Below are 15,747 nucleotides of genomic sequence, written 5' to 3' on the forward strand. Positions count from 1 at the left end.
CATCAGTAGCTCCACTGAACACCAGGTAGCCACTTAGGTATATCCCTTCTTAGACAGGCCAGGCCCAGTAGCTCAGTGGGTCCACAAATCCACTTGCACCACCATTGGGTGTGACAGCACTTTCTGAGTGATTGTGTCATCCGACAGACATACTGTAGCTCACAACCATACTCAAATATGTAGATTACAAATGTAAAGCTACAATTGACATTTTTTTTAATTTGAGAAGATTCCTGAGTTATATTAGATTTCAAAGTTTTTATATTATTAGAAATGTTTTCACAACGTAATGAGCAGTTTTTTTCCAACATCTAAAATAACCCATTGAGAAAAACTCAACATTCTCTTTTGACCATGAGATTTCTACTTTCTCGGCCAACTAAGAGTCATTCTATTTTTATAGTTTGTGCTTATCTAAATATTTTTGATGGCCTCATTGTAACATGGTTTTCCAAAATGATATCCAATTTCAAAATTTTACAATGTTTGACAAGTATGATCTTTATTCCTATTAAAAGCTGTCAAAACATTGCTGCTATAGTTTATCTCCCTCACACATTTTCCTATGGTTTCCTTCCTGTTTTAGGTAATCTTTTTATTTGACTTTCATATTGTGCTGATATACTTAACAGATATTAGATAATATTTTTAAATAACCTTTTTAGGCAAAATAACCAATTGTTCTTAGGGTACCGTCACACAGTGCCATTTTGATCGCTACGATGGTACGATTCGTGACGTTCCAGCGATATTGTTACGATATCGCTGTGTCTGACACGCAGCAGCGATCAGGGATCCTGCTGAGAATGGTACGTCATAGCAGATCGTTTGGAACATTCTTTCATCGCTGGATCTCCCGCTGTCATCGCTGGATCGGTGTGTGTGACACCGATCTAGCGATGCGTTCGCTTGTAACCAGGGTAAACATCGGGTTACTAAGCGCAGGGCCGCGCTTAGTAACCCGATGTTTACCCTGGTTACCAGCGTAAATGTGAAAAAAAAAAACAGTACATACTTACATTCCGGTGTCCGTCAGGTCCCTTGCCATCTGCTTCCCGCACTCACTGACTGCCGGCCGTAAAGTGAAAGCAGAGCACAGCGGTGACGTCACCGCTGTGCTGTGCTTTCACTTTACGGCAGGCAGTCAGTGAGTGCGGGAAGCAGATGGCAAGGGACAGACACCGGAATGTAAGTATGTACTGATTTTTTTTTTTTACGCTGGTTACCAGGATAAACATCGGGTTACTAAGCGCGGTCCTGCGCTTAGTAACCCGATGTTTACCCTGGTTACCCGGGGACCTCGGCATCGTTGGTCGCTGGAGAGCTGTCTGTGTGACAGCTCTCCAGCGACCACACTGCGACTTACCAACGATCACGGCCAGGTCGTATCGCTGGTCGTGATCGTTGGTAAATCGTATAGTTTGACGGTACCCTTAAAGTTGTGATGATGAGTCGCTACTAACGAACAAGCTGTGAGACATAGTAGTCAAGAGGTCTGGGGTCAGATATAGAAAGAGCCCATCATAAACAGAAGGGTAAGACAAAGACATTGTCAGGTGACAGTCTGAGAATAGAATTCCAGGAAGATAATGGATCAAGACAAAGGGGCTAGGCAAATGGATGGTCAAAGGCAAAGTCCAAGGTTGGGCAGCAAAAGGTCAGAAACACAGCACTGGATAACACACACCACTGAACTAAAGCTATGACTGGCAATAATCGGTTTCAGACAGTCAGCTAAATAGCCAGGCAAACACCCAGAATGGGAGACACTTGGAAGAAGCCCAGCCCGCCACTGCCCTGATTGATGGTTGGACTATCACTCACTGTACTGATAGCTCAGCACACCCCTGCCCCAGATTGGATGGCTCAGCTGTCACTCGTAATGCTGACAGCTCAGTAGGACCCTGATCCTTTATGGCAGCTGAGCTGCCACTCCCTGCACACAGGACACAGTGAGTGGTGGAATCTTGACTCTAGTGTCCAATATCTATACAACTTATTACTAATAAGCTGGAAATAACTATGATGGGGCACATCCATTTGTCAAAATGTCCACTCTTATGCTTAAGAAAACTAAAGGATTCCAATTTTTTTAAGTACGTTGATGTTATAATTTGACAAAACCACTTTGACAAGACCACTTCAAGGTCCAAAAACTCTATACTCTTAGTACCAATTTTGGGGCAAAAGACAACCCTCACTGACCATACTCTACAATCTAATAGCTACTTCCTAACATGCTTTCAAAATGATAAATAATTCTTCTATATAATGCTTTCTGGCAGAAACTATATTAGTTTGTTCCATAACATATTATTCAGAAAATTGGCTACAATGTAACAGATAATTAATAACTGCATATTTTACCATTCGGCACAACACATTTTTCCTTTTTTTTAATAAGAGATCACATTTACCGTTATTCTTCATGAGGTGTGCAATAATGTCAAGGCTCACTAATTTGCTAATGGAAGGACACTGTTAGCCAGAGGATATTGTGAGTCAGAGCCTCAATGATGAAACGCAGAAAGGTTTGGTTAAGTTAGATAATAATCCCTCACTTTCTGAATCAAAAATAAAATGCTCTTCTACAAGGAGATTTTTAATGGGTTCAGGCAGGACACAATGCTGAAAAGATCACTGAAAGTGTGGGTTTATAGGTCATTATTGCTGAAGCAACCCCATACTTTTCAGATCAGATATTTTCCTTTGATTTTAATAAGTAGTGATTACCATATAGATGTACTGTAATGCATGTCTGCACTGAACATCAGGCATTGTATGTGCAGAGAATACCGGCAGCCACATCTTATCCCTTACTGAAGTCCTATCTGAACTGACAATACAAGAGCCACGGTGTTTTATATACTTAAAGGGAACCTGTCACCTGAATTTGGCGGGATCGGTTTTTGGTCATATGGGCGGAGTTTTCTGGTGTTTGATTCACCCGCTGGCTGCATGCTGGCCGCAATATTGGATTGAAGTTCATTCTCTGTCCTCCGTAGTACACGCCTGCACAAGGTAAGATTGCCTTGTGCAGGCATGTACTACGGAGGACAGTGAATGAACTTCAATCCAATATTGCGGCCAGCATGCAGCCAGTGGGTAAGGAAAGGGTGAATCAAACACCTGAAAACACCACCCATATGACCGAAAACTGGTCCCGCCAAATTCAGGTGACAGGTTCCCTTTAAAGACAACTGTGCTTAACATATAGATCTTTCCCTTTTGGATAGGAACAGTATTTTTTGCAGTGGATTTTTCTGCGGATTGGATTGCAAATGGTGAAATCTGCTATGAAAATGAGTAATATTTTCTCAGCATACCCCTACATTTTTTGTTGTTGTATGTGTAGATGGAGTTTTGACATCCCTCCCACATCTACTACACCATACACTTTTGCATACTTTTGCTGCGTATACTGCAATTGTGCAATTTCAAAAATTGCCCTAAAGTACTTTTGAGCTTTGTAAGGCCGGTTTCACACGTCAGTGGCTCTGGTACGTGAGGTGACAGTTTCCTCACGTACCGGAGCCACTGACACACATAGACACATTAAAATCAATGCATCTTTTCAGATGTCATTGATTTTTTGTGGACCGTGTCGCCGTGTGCCAAACACGGAGACATGTCATTGTTCGTGGGAGCGCACGTATTACACTGACCCATTAAAGTCAATGGGTCCGTGTAAAACACGTACCGCACACGGACGTTGTCCGTGTGCAGTCCGTGTGCCGTGCAGGAGACAGCGCTCCAGTAAGCGCTGTCCCCCCCACTGGTGCTGAAGCCCCATTCATATCTTCCCTGCAGCAGCGTTTGCTGTAGAGAAGATATGAATATTAGTGTGTAAAATCAATATCCAGGTCACCACTCCAGCGCTGAAAAAAAATCTGATGGAGTGGTGCTTAAAAGGGTTATTCCCAGAAAAGTAAGGTATATGATATATAGGGAACAATTTACTAATCGCCATGGGTTTGACTGCTAGCACCCTCACTAACACAAAGAATCCGGCTCTTCATGCTCACCCTCTGCCACATTCATTGTCCATGGGATTGCAGGAAAAAGTGGAGCATTATGTTCTCCTTTCCTTGACAGTCACATATGACTGTTGCAGAAGTCAACTATTCACAACTCCGCCCACTGAAAATGAGGCTCTGCAGAGCCCAGTTCTTGGGTTCCAGAGCGTTGTTCTTGGGATTGAAGGGGGTATAGTGCTCAGATCCCAGCTATTAATTAGTAAGTTATCCCCTATGTAATGGTTACAGGATAACTAACAATCTTGGGAATAACCTTTTATGGTGCCTGTCTACTAGAGACAGCTAAAAGTGCCAAACTGGCACATTTTATGCCAACTGTTATGAATGAATATGAGAGATGCCAATCGATGGCAGATATATCTATCAAAAAGCTTATTATTGAACATACAATCTTATCAGTGGAAGCCCAGACCACAGATCACAGTAACCGACTAAATTGTATCATTGACTTATGGCATTTTCATATAAAACAATAACAACCTTCACAGATGAATGATTAAAGTAATGAACAACCCCTTCTTAAATGTTAATAGAACAAAAAAGGGGATGATCACATGGTCTAAATAAAATATATTAATGTTATTGATACCAAAATAGATAAAACCTATGTATAAATTGATACAGGAAAGGAGGGAATGGGTGCAGAACAGGCAATTGGTACACAAAGATGCACAGGGGGCAGTGGAATTGTGATATTGGTCACATTATGTGGTAAAGACAACATCTGTCTATAGTGAGGACACACTGCAAACATGACAACCATGTATCGCTAACTGACCTGACATCTAGACTATGTGGTCAAATGTGTGAAGGCAAAACACAGACCCATGTTGGTTGTACTACAAAGAGAATAGCAAGAATTACATTATAATGGCAATATTAGCCAGAGTTGCACATGATTGATGATCACACATAGCAAGATATATACCTTGATATATACCAATAAGGTAATCGTTTGGACATGGTATGAGGAATATCACCCTATGTAGACAGCCTTGTTACTAATTGTTTTTTAGATTTATTGGGACCTCCAGCGCAAATATATATATACATACATCTACAAGTAGTTTGTATGTTCTCCCCATGTTTGCGTGGGTTTCCTCCAAGTTCTCTGGTTTCCTCCCACACTCCAAAGATATTCTGATAGGGAATCTAGATTGTGAGCCCCATCGGGGACAGTGATGATAATGTCTGTAAAGCGCTGAGGAATATGATAGCGCTATATAAGCAATGCACAAAAAATAAATACATACTACTGATACATTTTATATATTATATGGGTATAAAGTTAAGGGTCCGTACCGAACACCTACTATTCAGGCACGGACTCCGAAAACACGGACTTGTCCAGGAACAATGGAAAATGGGTTATTTTCCCACCTACAAAGTATAGAGGTCTGTAATTTTTAATGTAGATACACGTCAACTGTGAAAGACAGGGTCTAAAATTTAAGACCTGAAAATCACATTTTATGTAATTAAATTGCATTTTATTGCATGGAATTAGTATTTGGTCACCTGTCACCTGTCAACCAGCAAGAAATTTGACTCTCATAGACCTGTTAATTTTTCTTTAAGAAGATCTACTACTCTGCACTCATTACCTCTATTAATTGCACATGTTTTAACTCATTACCTGTATAAACGACTTCTCTTCACACACTCAATCACACTCCAACCTGTCCACCATGGCCAAAGAGCTGTCTAAGGACACCAGGGACAAAATGATAGACGTGCACAAGGCTGGGATAAGCTATAGCACGATAGGAAAGAAGCTTGGTGAGATGGTAACAACTGTTGGCACAATTATTAGAAATGGAAGAAACGCAAGATGACTTTCAATCTTCCTCAGTGAGGATATGGCCGCTTACTAAAGACTATAGGACAAATGGACATAGAGCGGAATCCACACCTCTATGAGATAGAGACTTCTTCCAGCACGGAGCATCGGTTTTGTTGTGGTTTATTAGATATTTTCTTGCTGTGATGTATTACATATTTTCTTGCTCGTCAGTTTATCCTTAGGAATCAATGTTTACATTACTAAATAAATAAATAAATAAATCTATTAAGTCACATTATTTTATTAACATGAAAGGCAATATGACAATGTACAAATTAAAAGGAAATATTTTTATTAAAAATAATTAAAATAATTTCTGTGTGTGGGGGTGGGGCACATCAGACTAATTGGAACAAGATATTTATAAATAATAAAGAATAATAATCATGAAATTTAATAATAAAATATAATAAATCTCACATGACTGGGATATAATAAGGGATAAAAGATATATAAAGTTGGCCGCAAGATCCTCTCAATATTTCGTATTAAAATAAAATGCAGATGGTAGTAGTAATATGGAAGTATATGTTAACAGCCAAATGCGCACAATGTAAAAAATCAAAATGCAATCTTTAAAGTGCAATATAGAAAAGTGACAAATATGATCAATAATGCTGTACAAAAAAAATTGCTGTGCAAAAAAATATAATAATGCTGTGCAAAATTGTTAATAAAGTGCAATGGCAATAGTGCACTGAAGGTATACAGTGGGGCAAAAAAGTATTTAGTCAGTCAGCAATAGTGCAAGATCCACCACTTAAAAAGATGAGAGGCGTCTGTAATTTACATCATAGGTAGACCTCAACTATGGGAGACAAACTGAGAAAAAAAAATCCAGAAAATCACATTGTCTGTTTTTTTAACATTTTATTTGCATATTATGGTGGAAAATAAGTATTTGGTCAGAAACAAAATTTCATCTCAATACTTTGTAATATATCCTTTGTTGGCAATGACAGAGGTCAAACGTTTTCTGTAAGTCTTCACAAGGTTGCCACACACTGTTGTTGGTATGTTGGCCCATTCCTCCATGCAGATGTCCTCTAGAGCAGAGATGTTTTTGGCTTTTCGCTTGGCAACACGGACTTTCAACTCCCTCCAAAGGTTTTCTATAGGGTTGAGATCTGGAGACTGGCTAGGCCACTCCAGGACCTTGAAATGCTTCTTACGAAGCCACTCCTTCGTTGCCCTGGCGGTGTGCTTTGGATCATTGTCATGTTGAAAGACCCAGCCACGTTTCATCTGCAATGCCCTTGCTGATGGAAGGAGGTTTGCACTCAAAATCTCACGATACATGGCCCCATTCATTCTTTCATGTACCCGGATCAGTCGTCCTGGCCCCTTTGCAGAGAAACAGCCCCAAAGCATGATGTTTCCACCACCATGCTTTACAGTAGGTATGGTGTTTGATGGATGCAACTCAGTATTCTTTTTCCTCCAAACACGACAAGTTGTGTTTCTACCAAACAGTTCCAGTTTGGTTTCATCAGACCATAGGACATTCTCCCAAAACTCCTGTGGATCATCCAAATGCTCTCTAGCAAACTTCAGACGGGCCCGGACATGTACTGGCTTAAGCAGTGGGACACGTCTGGCACTGCAGGATCTGAGTCCATGGTGGCGTAGTGTGTTACTTATGGTAGGCCTTGTTACATTGGTCCCAGATCTCTGCAGTTCATTCACTAGGTCCCCCCGCGTGGTTCTGGGATTTTTGCTCACCGTTCTTGTGATCATTCTGACCCCACGGGGTGGGATTTTGCGTGGAGCCCCAGATCGAGGGAGATTATCAGTGGCCTTGTATGTCTTCCATTTTCTAATTATTGCTCCCACTGTTGATTTCTTCACTCCAAGCTGGTTGGCTATTGCAGATTCAGTCTTCCCAGCCTGGTGCAGGGCTACAATTTTGTTTCTGGTGTCCTTTGACAGCTCTTTGGTCTTCACCATAGTGGAGTTTGGAGTCAGACTGTTTGAGGGTGTGCACAGGTGTCTTTTTATACTGATAACAAGTTTAAACAGGTGCCATTATTACAGGTAATGAGTGGAGGAAAGAGGAGACTCTTAAAGAAGAAGTTACAGGTCTGTGAGAGCCAGAAATCTTGATTGTTTGTTTCTGACCAAATACTTATTTTCCACCATAACATGCAAATAAATTGTTAAAAAAACAGACAATGTGATTTTCTGGATTTTTTTTTTTCAGTTTGCCTCCCATAGTTGAGGTCTACCTATGATGTAAATTACAGACGCCTCTCATCTTTTTAAGTGGTGGAACTTGCACTATTGCTGACTGACTAAATACTTTTTTGCCCCACTGTATATTGACAAACAAATACATTCAATATTACATAAAAAATAGATAAAATCCAATCTTGCAATTGCAAAAAGTAAATTAAACTGTGCTGTAAGTATACAATATTATTGAGGATGTAAATTTGATGGATTAATAATCGTAGCTGAGTCTTCCAGAATGAGATTGACCAAATACACACAGCCAGGGCAACTAAGGTGTGGCTCCATTAGAAGCATTTCAAGGTCCTGGAGTGGCATAGCCAGTCTCCAGATCTGAACCCAATAGAAAATCTTTGGAGGGAACTATAACTAAATGTTGCCCAGAGACAACCCCAAACCTGAGGGATTTGGAGAAGATTTGCATGGAGGAGTGGCCCAAAATCCCTGCTGCACTGTGTGCAAACTTGGCCAACTACTACAGGTATCATCTGACCTCTGTAATTGCAAACAAAGGCTTCTGTACCAAATATTAAGTTATATTTTACTATTGTATAAAATATTTATTTCATGCAACTTACAATTGAACTTATAAAAAGTTTAACTTGTCTATCGTCAGTGAACAGAATATTCTCACAAAAGTCTTGGGGATCATCAAGATGTTTTCTGGCAAAACTGAGACAAACCTTTGTGTTCTTATTGCTCAGCAGTGGTTTTCCTCTTGGCACTCTGCCATGCAGGCCATTTTTTCCCAGTCTCTTTTTTATGGTGCTCATGAGCACTGACCTTAAAAAAGGAAAGTGAGACCTGCAGTTCTTTGCATGTTGTTGCAGGGTCTTTTGTGACCTCTTGGATGAGTCGTCGTTGCCTTCTTGGGGTAGTTTTGATGGTCTGACCACTCCTCGGAAGGTTCACCACTGTTCCATGTTTTCAATATTTGTGGATAATGGCTCTCACTGTGGTTCACTGGAGTCCCAAAGGTTTAGAAATGGCTTTCTAACCTCCACCAGACTGATAGATCTCAATTACTTTGTTTCTCACTTGTTCCAGAATTTGGTGGATCGCAGCACAATGTCTAGATTTTTAGGATCTTTTGGTCTATTTCACTTTGTCAGGCAGGTCCTATTTAAGTTATTTCTTGATTGAGAACAGGTATGGCAGTAATCAGGCCTGGGTCTGTCTAGAAAATTTGAACTCAGCTTCACAAAGATGTGATAAACCACAAGTAATTTATGTTTTGGGGGTGGCAATCACTTTTTCACACAGGGCCCTGTTGGTTTGGATTTCGCTTTACCTTAATAATAAAGACCGTCTTTTGAAAACTGAATTTTGTGTTTACTTGTGTTATCTTTTTCTAATTTTTAAAGTGTGACAAACATGCAAAAGAATAGGAAATCAGGAAGGGGGCAAAAACTTTTTTACACAACTATATATACCCACTGAAATGCCACGATCACTAGCGGATTGGGGAACACTTGCTTGACAATGGGATGAAGGCACACAGTCACGTTTTCTTACCTAAACAGTCCATGTGGTTTATTATACACTTAGCACATCATAGTGCAAGGCTTTGAAACGCAGTCACTAAACACGGTGGACCTCTCTTTGTCCAGTTATCGTGGGTGACTGCACACCGGACAGTTTATTAATGCCCATGGAACACAACAGGCACCAACCCATGACATTAGGTTGCAGTCTCTAAACATGCTGGACCTTACTCCGTCTAGTTACCGTGGGTGACCGCACAGTTCCCCATAATCTGGGTTAACTTCTACGAGCTACTGCTCCACACGCTGACCTCCTGTTAGTGCTCTCTCCTGGGGAAGCTGCCAAACAGGGATCACCGTCCTTGAGACCAGTGCAATCCTGACAGTCCAGATCCTCAGCCGGACGATAGCTCCCCAAATGCAGTGCCATCACTTACTCTGCAAACATTGGCCTCTCTGTGTGCTGTTCAGGATGTCCGTCCCCACCTGGAACCGTCCAACCCACAGGCCACCAGATCCAAGTCCTCACCATGTGCTCTTCAGGACGTCCATCTCCAACTGGGACTGTACAACACAAGGCCTTCTAGGACCTTACACACAGACCAAATAGGTCCATACATTCTCTAACATGTGACCACACCATGGTCATTATATACTTGTAACTAGTGTTGAGCGATACCGTCCGATACTTGAAAGTATCGGTATCGGATAGTATCGGCCGATACCCAAAAAATATCGGATATCGCCGATACCGATATCTGATACCAATACAAGTCAATGGGACATCAAGTATCAGAAGGTATTCTCATGGTTCCCAGGGTCTGAAGGAGAGGAAACTCTCCTTCAGGCCCTGGGATCCATAGGGATGTGTAAAATAAAGAATTAAAATAAAAAATATTGATATTATCACCTCTCCGGCGGCCCCTGGACTTCACGCTGGTAACCGGCCGGCTTCTTTGTTTAAAATGAGCGCCTTCAGGACCTGCGAATGATGTCACGGCTTCTGATTGGTCGTGTGCCGCCCATGTGGCCGGCACGCGGCCAATCAGAAGCCGCGACGTCATTCGCAGGTCCTTAATTCCTAGAATTAGGAGTTTTGTGAATGAGAATGACGTCGCGGCTTCTGATTGGTCGCGTGCCGGTTACATGGGCGGCACGCGACCAAGCAGAAGCCGCGACGTCATTCGCAGGTTCTGAAGGCGCTCATTTTAAACAAAGAAGCCGGCCGGTTACCAGCGTGATGTCCAGGGGCCGCCGGAGAGATGAGCATATCAATATTTTTTATTTTAATTCTTTATTTTACACATCCCTATAGATCCGATACCGATACCCGATACCACAAAAGTATTGGATCTCGGTATCGGAATTCCGATACCGCAAGTATCGGCCGATACCCGATACTTGCGGTATCGGAATGCTCAACACTACTTGTAACCACTCCCATAGATGGGAGGTGTGTGGTTAGTCAGACCTGCCCAGCTCTCCGACTAACCCTGTAACCTCCCTTTAAAGCTACACAATAATACTTGTGTGACTACAGGTCCCAGAACAACGTTATCGGCTTACAGCTCAGAGGATTATCCTCTGCGACACATTCCGGCCATTTACAATCAATCTCATTATCGCCATTACACCTACTTGCCTATCCGGAGGAGCACATGCAGCGCCCCCTAGCTGTAATAATGGTTACTGCATCACACCACACACAAACAGATCTATAGATGCAGAACACAATATACATAGACCTCAATGTTTATGGGAGAAATTATATATATATATATATATATATATATACACATATATATATATGTATATATATATATATATATATATATATACACCGATAAAACCAGTATATTATTATACATGTAATATACAAAAAATTAACTAGGCGGGGCTGAATAATGAGGAAACGTATTTCAGACTTAAGATTTCCCTGCACTCAGCCTTCCTAAATATCATACTTTGCCAGCGTCAAGGACAAAAATGTAATTTCTTAAATTCTTTGAAACAATTGTCTTTCTCTGGAGGATAGGTGAATATGAAAGGTGAAAACCTGACTTGTTATCGGTGTCATCCATTTTTGTGACAGAGCAAATGTTTTAATGCATCGGTCACCTGAATTATTCAAATACTTTCTGGCCAAAATCTGACATCTATGATGAAGAACACGTCGAACATTCGTGGGCAAAATTATATTTCAGTAAAAATCACTGCAAATCACCAAGAGGCTTTTTGTCAGTGGAGGAATGTAAAGTTTTTGTCTAAGCAGGAGCAATTAATAAATTGAGGTGTGAACTATGCTGATTCATTCTCTTAAAGGGAAAACATTCTTAGAACTCTTCTTATACGTGACCCTAAATGTGAATTCAAGGGGATGTTTCAATGGAAACAAACCCTATCACATGGCATCTGTGACAACACAGCATTCAATCTTAATTATCAAGGATTCAGTAATCCAGGAGGCATAAACTCAGTAATCCAGGAGGCATAAACTGTTATCTATATGTTGACTAATACATTGTTGTGAAGAAATATGGTACACCGCACACTCTATGTGTATATTTGCAAAGTGATGGAAAGTTTATTTATAAATTCAATTATAGTACAGGGAAAGCGACCAGAGGTAATTATAATGACGTTTCGGCCCTACCAGGGCCTTAATCATATAATCGCTTAAATGTGCATATAGAGGGGGAGGAGAAGGTCCTTGTGGACGAAGGCACACACTTGTATGCCAGATGATAGTGCGTAAAAAGACGCAACAACAGCCCTGAGGTGGGTACTGGTAGGTAGAAGAACTGAGCGGCGCTCCCGCGCCCTGCTGCCGGTACCGATACCGGCAGCAGGGCGCGGGAGCGCCGCTCAGTTCTTCTACCTACCAGTACCCACCTCAGGGCTGTTGTTGCGTCTTTTTACGCACTATCATCTGGCATACAAGTGTGTGCCTTCGTCCACAAGGACCTTCTCCTCCCCCTCTATATGCACATTTAAGCGATTATATGATTAAGGCCCTGGTAGGGCCGAAACGTCATTATAATTACCTCTGGTCGCTTTCCCTGTACTATAATTGAATTTATAAATAAACTTTCCATCACTTTGCAAATATACACATAGAGTGTGCGGTGTACCATATTTCTTCATATACGTAGGGCTTATACAGCCCACTACACCAGCACCTCGCTCCCCCATTAAAACTGAGTGCGCGCCAATTTTGTATATATACTAATACATTGTTGTCACATGAATCTTAAACGTTGATTTTTTTTATATGTTTTGAATGGCTGATGCTTGCCTCTTACATAAGCTTCTACAGCTTATTGTCTGCTATCTTTGTAAGATAGTGATGCAGGGTCATTGAACAATGGATGCATGCTTAATATGTTGATTGACCATCCTGTGGGTCCTGTGGCTTGTTAACTTGCAAACATTGAAGGATAAACTATAAATAATCAAACAATGCGGGATAACCTCATCTCCTCTTCCCCTTGACCTGTGGATGATTGCTTTAAGGCCAACAGTTGTGAACTATAAAAAGGGATATGCCTCTGTAAAAAGCTATCCAAAGATCCCAGATAACCAGGGACGCTTTACAAAACTACAGCAGGGAACACTCTACAGGAAAGCAGCCAGGGCATCATGGCTCCATCACGAGGGACACAGATTTGACATTCTACAGGATGTCAGCTTATGGGACCACAGTCCTGGCTGAAACAATACAGATCTGCTCCATTGACCACCACTGCACTCATGGATACGTTTGGAGAAGCCAAGATTGGAACTCACCGGTCACCTGGCTCCATGAAGATGTTCTGAGAAGCCAAGTTGTGATCCTCCGGTCACCTGGCCTTGTATCTCAATGCATCAGCTTGCTAAGCTTGTCATTACCTCCTGTGTGTGCATGCCACAGGTGAGGGTAGTCCACCCTGGAATCTGTGAAGTCACAGTTTCTCTTATCTCGGCAATTCAGCAGAAGGGTGAGACTATGTAATTTTGCATCATCTTAGGTATTTTGTTGGAACTGTTCTTTGCGTTATTTGCCTGTTTTGTGGTTCAATAAAGTATTGCCACACCGTTTCACCCTCAAACTGTGTTCTCTGAGTAATACTATGCCCATGGTAAGAGGAGAGCTAGCGTTTGGTCAGATGAGCCTTGGTCCATTCAGTTTCAGGCTAGCAAAATAGAGTACCCACTCACCCCCCTTGTCTCCACAGCATCTGTCGAGGTAAGTGACTGATTGCCGACAAGCAGCTGATTTTGCAATGGGAGTTTTGTTTGACTAGATATGCTTCCCTGTAGTGGAAGTGTAGTATTATGAAGTGGTGATTCAGATGATATGGATGGTTCAAGTGCGCCATGGAGGAATCTGACCCGTATATTATCTGACTTGTATGTACATTATCTGACTCATATATATTATCTGACACATCTGTATATTATCTGATCCATAGATAATATACATGCAAGTCAGATAATATATCTGACACATTTGTATATTATCTGACCCGTATATGTATTACCTGGCATGTATGTATATTATCTGACCTGTATATATATTATATGACTTGTATGTATATTCTCTGACCCATATGTATATTATTAAAGCTGTTGAACTGTAAAGTGCTGCGGACTATGCTGGTGCTATATAAATAAAGATTATTATTATTATTATTATCATCATCTGACCTGTATGTATATTCTCTGACCCATATGTACATTATCTGACATGTATGTATATTATCTGACACATATGTATTATCAATTATACATTATATTATCCATAGTTCTTGACTGCTTGTGTTTCTCACCTTGAATGCACAATCCATCTGTGCAGTTTTCTGATTCTTGGCTCATCCCGTCGCATGGCTTTCCTCCATTAGTTGTAGCAGGTATTGTGCACTCTCTTTCACGCTGGTGTTCACACTCTGAGCTACACACCGACCAGTCACCCCACTCCTTCCATTGTCCTTCTACTAGAAACAGGAGGATGATCAAAATATACCAAATTCATCAAATATATAATAATAATAAATTATGTAAAAAGAAAACAAATATACAAATATATATACTGTACATACATCATAACACTGTACATAAATGGCACTATGTAACACAACTTTTGTTCCTGTCTACCAAGTGTAATATTTCAACTGCATATGTTTAAAGACTATGGAAAAATCACTTCATTCAGCACAAACTTTGATTTTATGACCACAGGCCAGAAAAAAATCCGTATATATTGTGTCAAATAAAGGAAATTACACTATAACAGATTTTTATTTATTTTTTTGTTCCTGGGTCCAAAGTGTGTTTTCTTAAACTGTTATGCCTAAAACAAACAGAAAATAGTTGTTCCACAAAAACTTTGCTTCCATGATCATAATAATAATAATAATCTTTATTTTTTTTTATATAGCGCTAACATATCAGGACAATGACATTTGTGTCTGTTTTCAGGAAAATTCTCTATTCATATTCAATACTGAGTAGTCTTCATTGTCCTGATCACAGAAGCAAAGTTTTTGTGGAACAACAACTATTTTCTATTTATTTTAGGCATATCGGGTGAGGAAAACACACATTGGACCCAGGAACAAAAAAAAAAATTTAAATTTGTTACATAGTGTAGTTCATCCAATACTACAGTAGATATATATATATATATATATATATATATATATATATATATATATATATATAACTATGGCTCAATAAGAAGTTATGGGTCTCTAAACTAACAGGACCATATAATTTAGCTGGGACATATAAACAGATGATAATTAATTGAAAATAATAAGCATAACCATAACCACATAACGCATACTAAATTGCATAGTGACCCATCAGAAACACCATCACACAGCTCCTGCAGCTTGCAGCCTGACTTCACACTCCATCTGATGTACTTATCTTTAAAACCTGTGTCAGAATGGCAGTACAATCCTTTTTGGAAGTGGTTTCTCTAGATATTAAAATGAGCATTTTATGAGTTTAATTACAAGTGGACAAATAAAAAGCTCATTGTTATATCAGGCGGGAAAATGTTCAAAACGTATAAAGGAATAAGAGGTCTCTTTATGTATTGTGAAATCCGGTGTCATATCCACTTTAATAGCAAAATTATCAAAAATGATCTTGAAGGGGTGGTCCACCC

At 40.4% G+C, this 15,747-nt stretch overlaps 1 protein-coding gene across 5 annotated transcripts in view; it reads right to left on the reverse strand.

The window, feature by feature from the left end:
• The window catches only part of UNC5D (unc-5 netrin receptor D), a 968,940-nt gene that overhangs the window by 298,809 nt on the left and 654,384 nt on the right, over positions 1 to 15,747 (reverse strand). For 3 of the 5 annotated variants that reach the window (XM_069766507.1, XM_069766504.1, XM_069766505.1), the window contains exon 7: positions 14,402 to 14,566. In XM_069766507.1, the coding sequence (XP_069622608.1) occupies positions 14,402 to 14,566 (165 nt within the window). The remainder of the gene's footprint in view (positions 1 to 14,401; positions 14,567 to 15,747) is intronic. The other 2 variants (XM_069766508.1, XM_069766506.1) reach the window with 1 other exon arrangement.

The sequence above is a fragment of the Ranitomeya imitator genome, chromosome 4 (genome assembly GCF_032444005.1).
Source record: "Ranitomeya imitator isolate aRanImi1 chromosome 4, aRanImi1.pri, whole genome shotgun sequence".
NCBI lineage: Eukaryota > Metazoa > Chordata > Amphibia > Anura > Dendrobatidae > Ranitomeya > Ranitomeya imitator.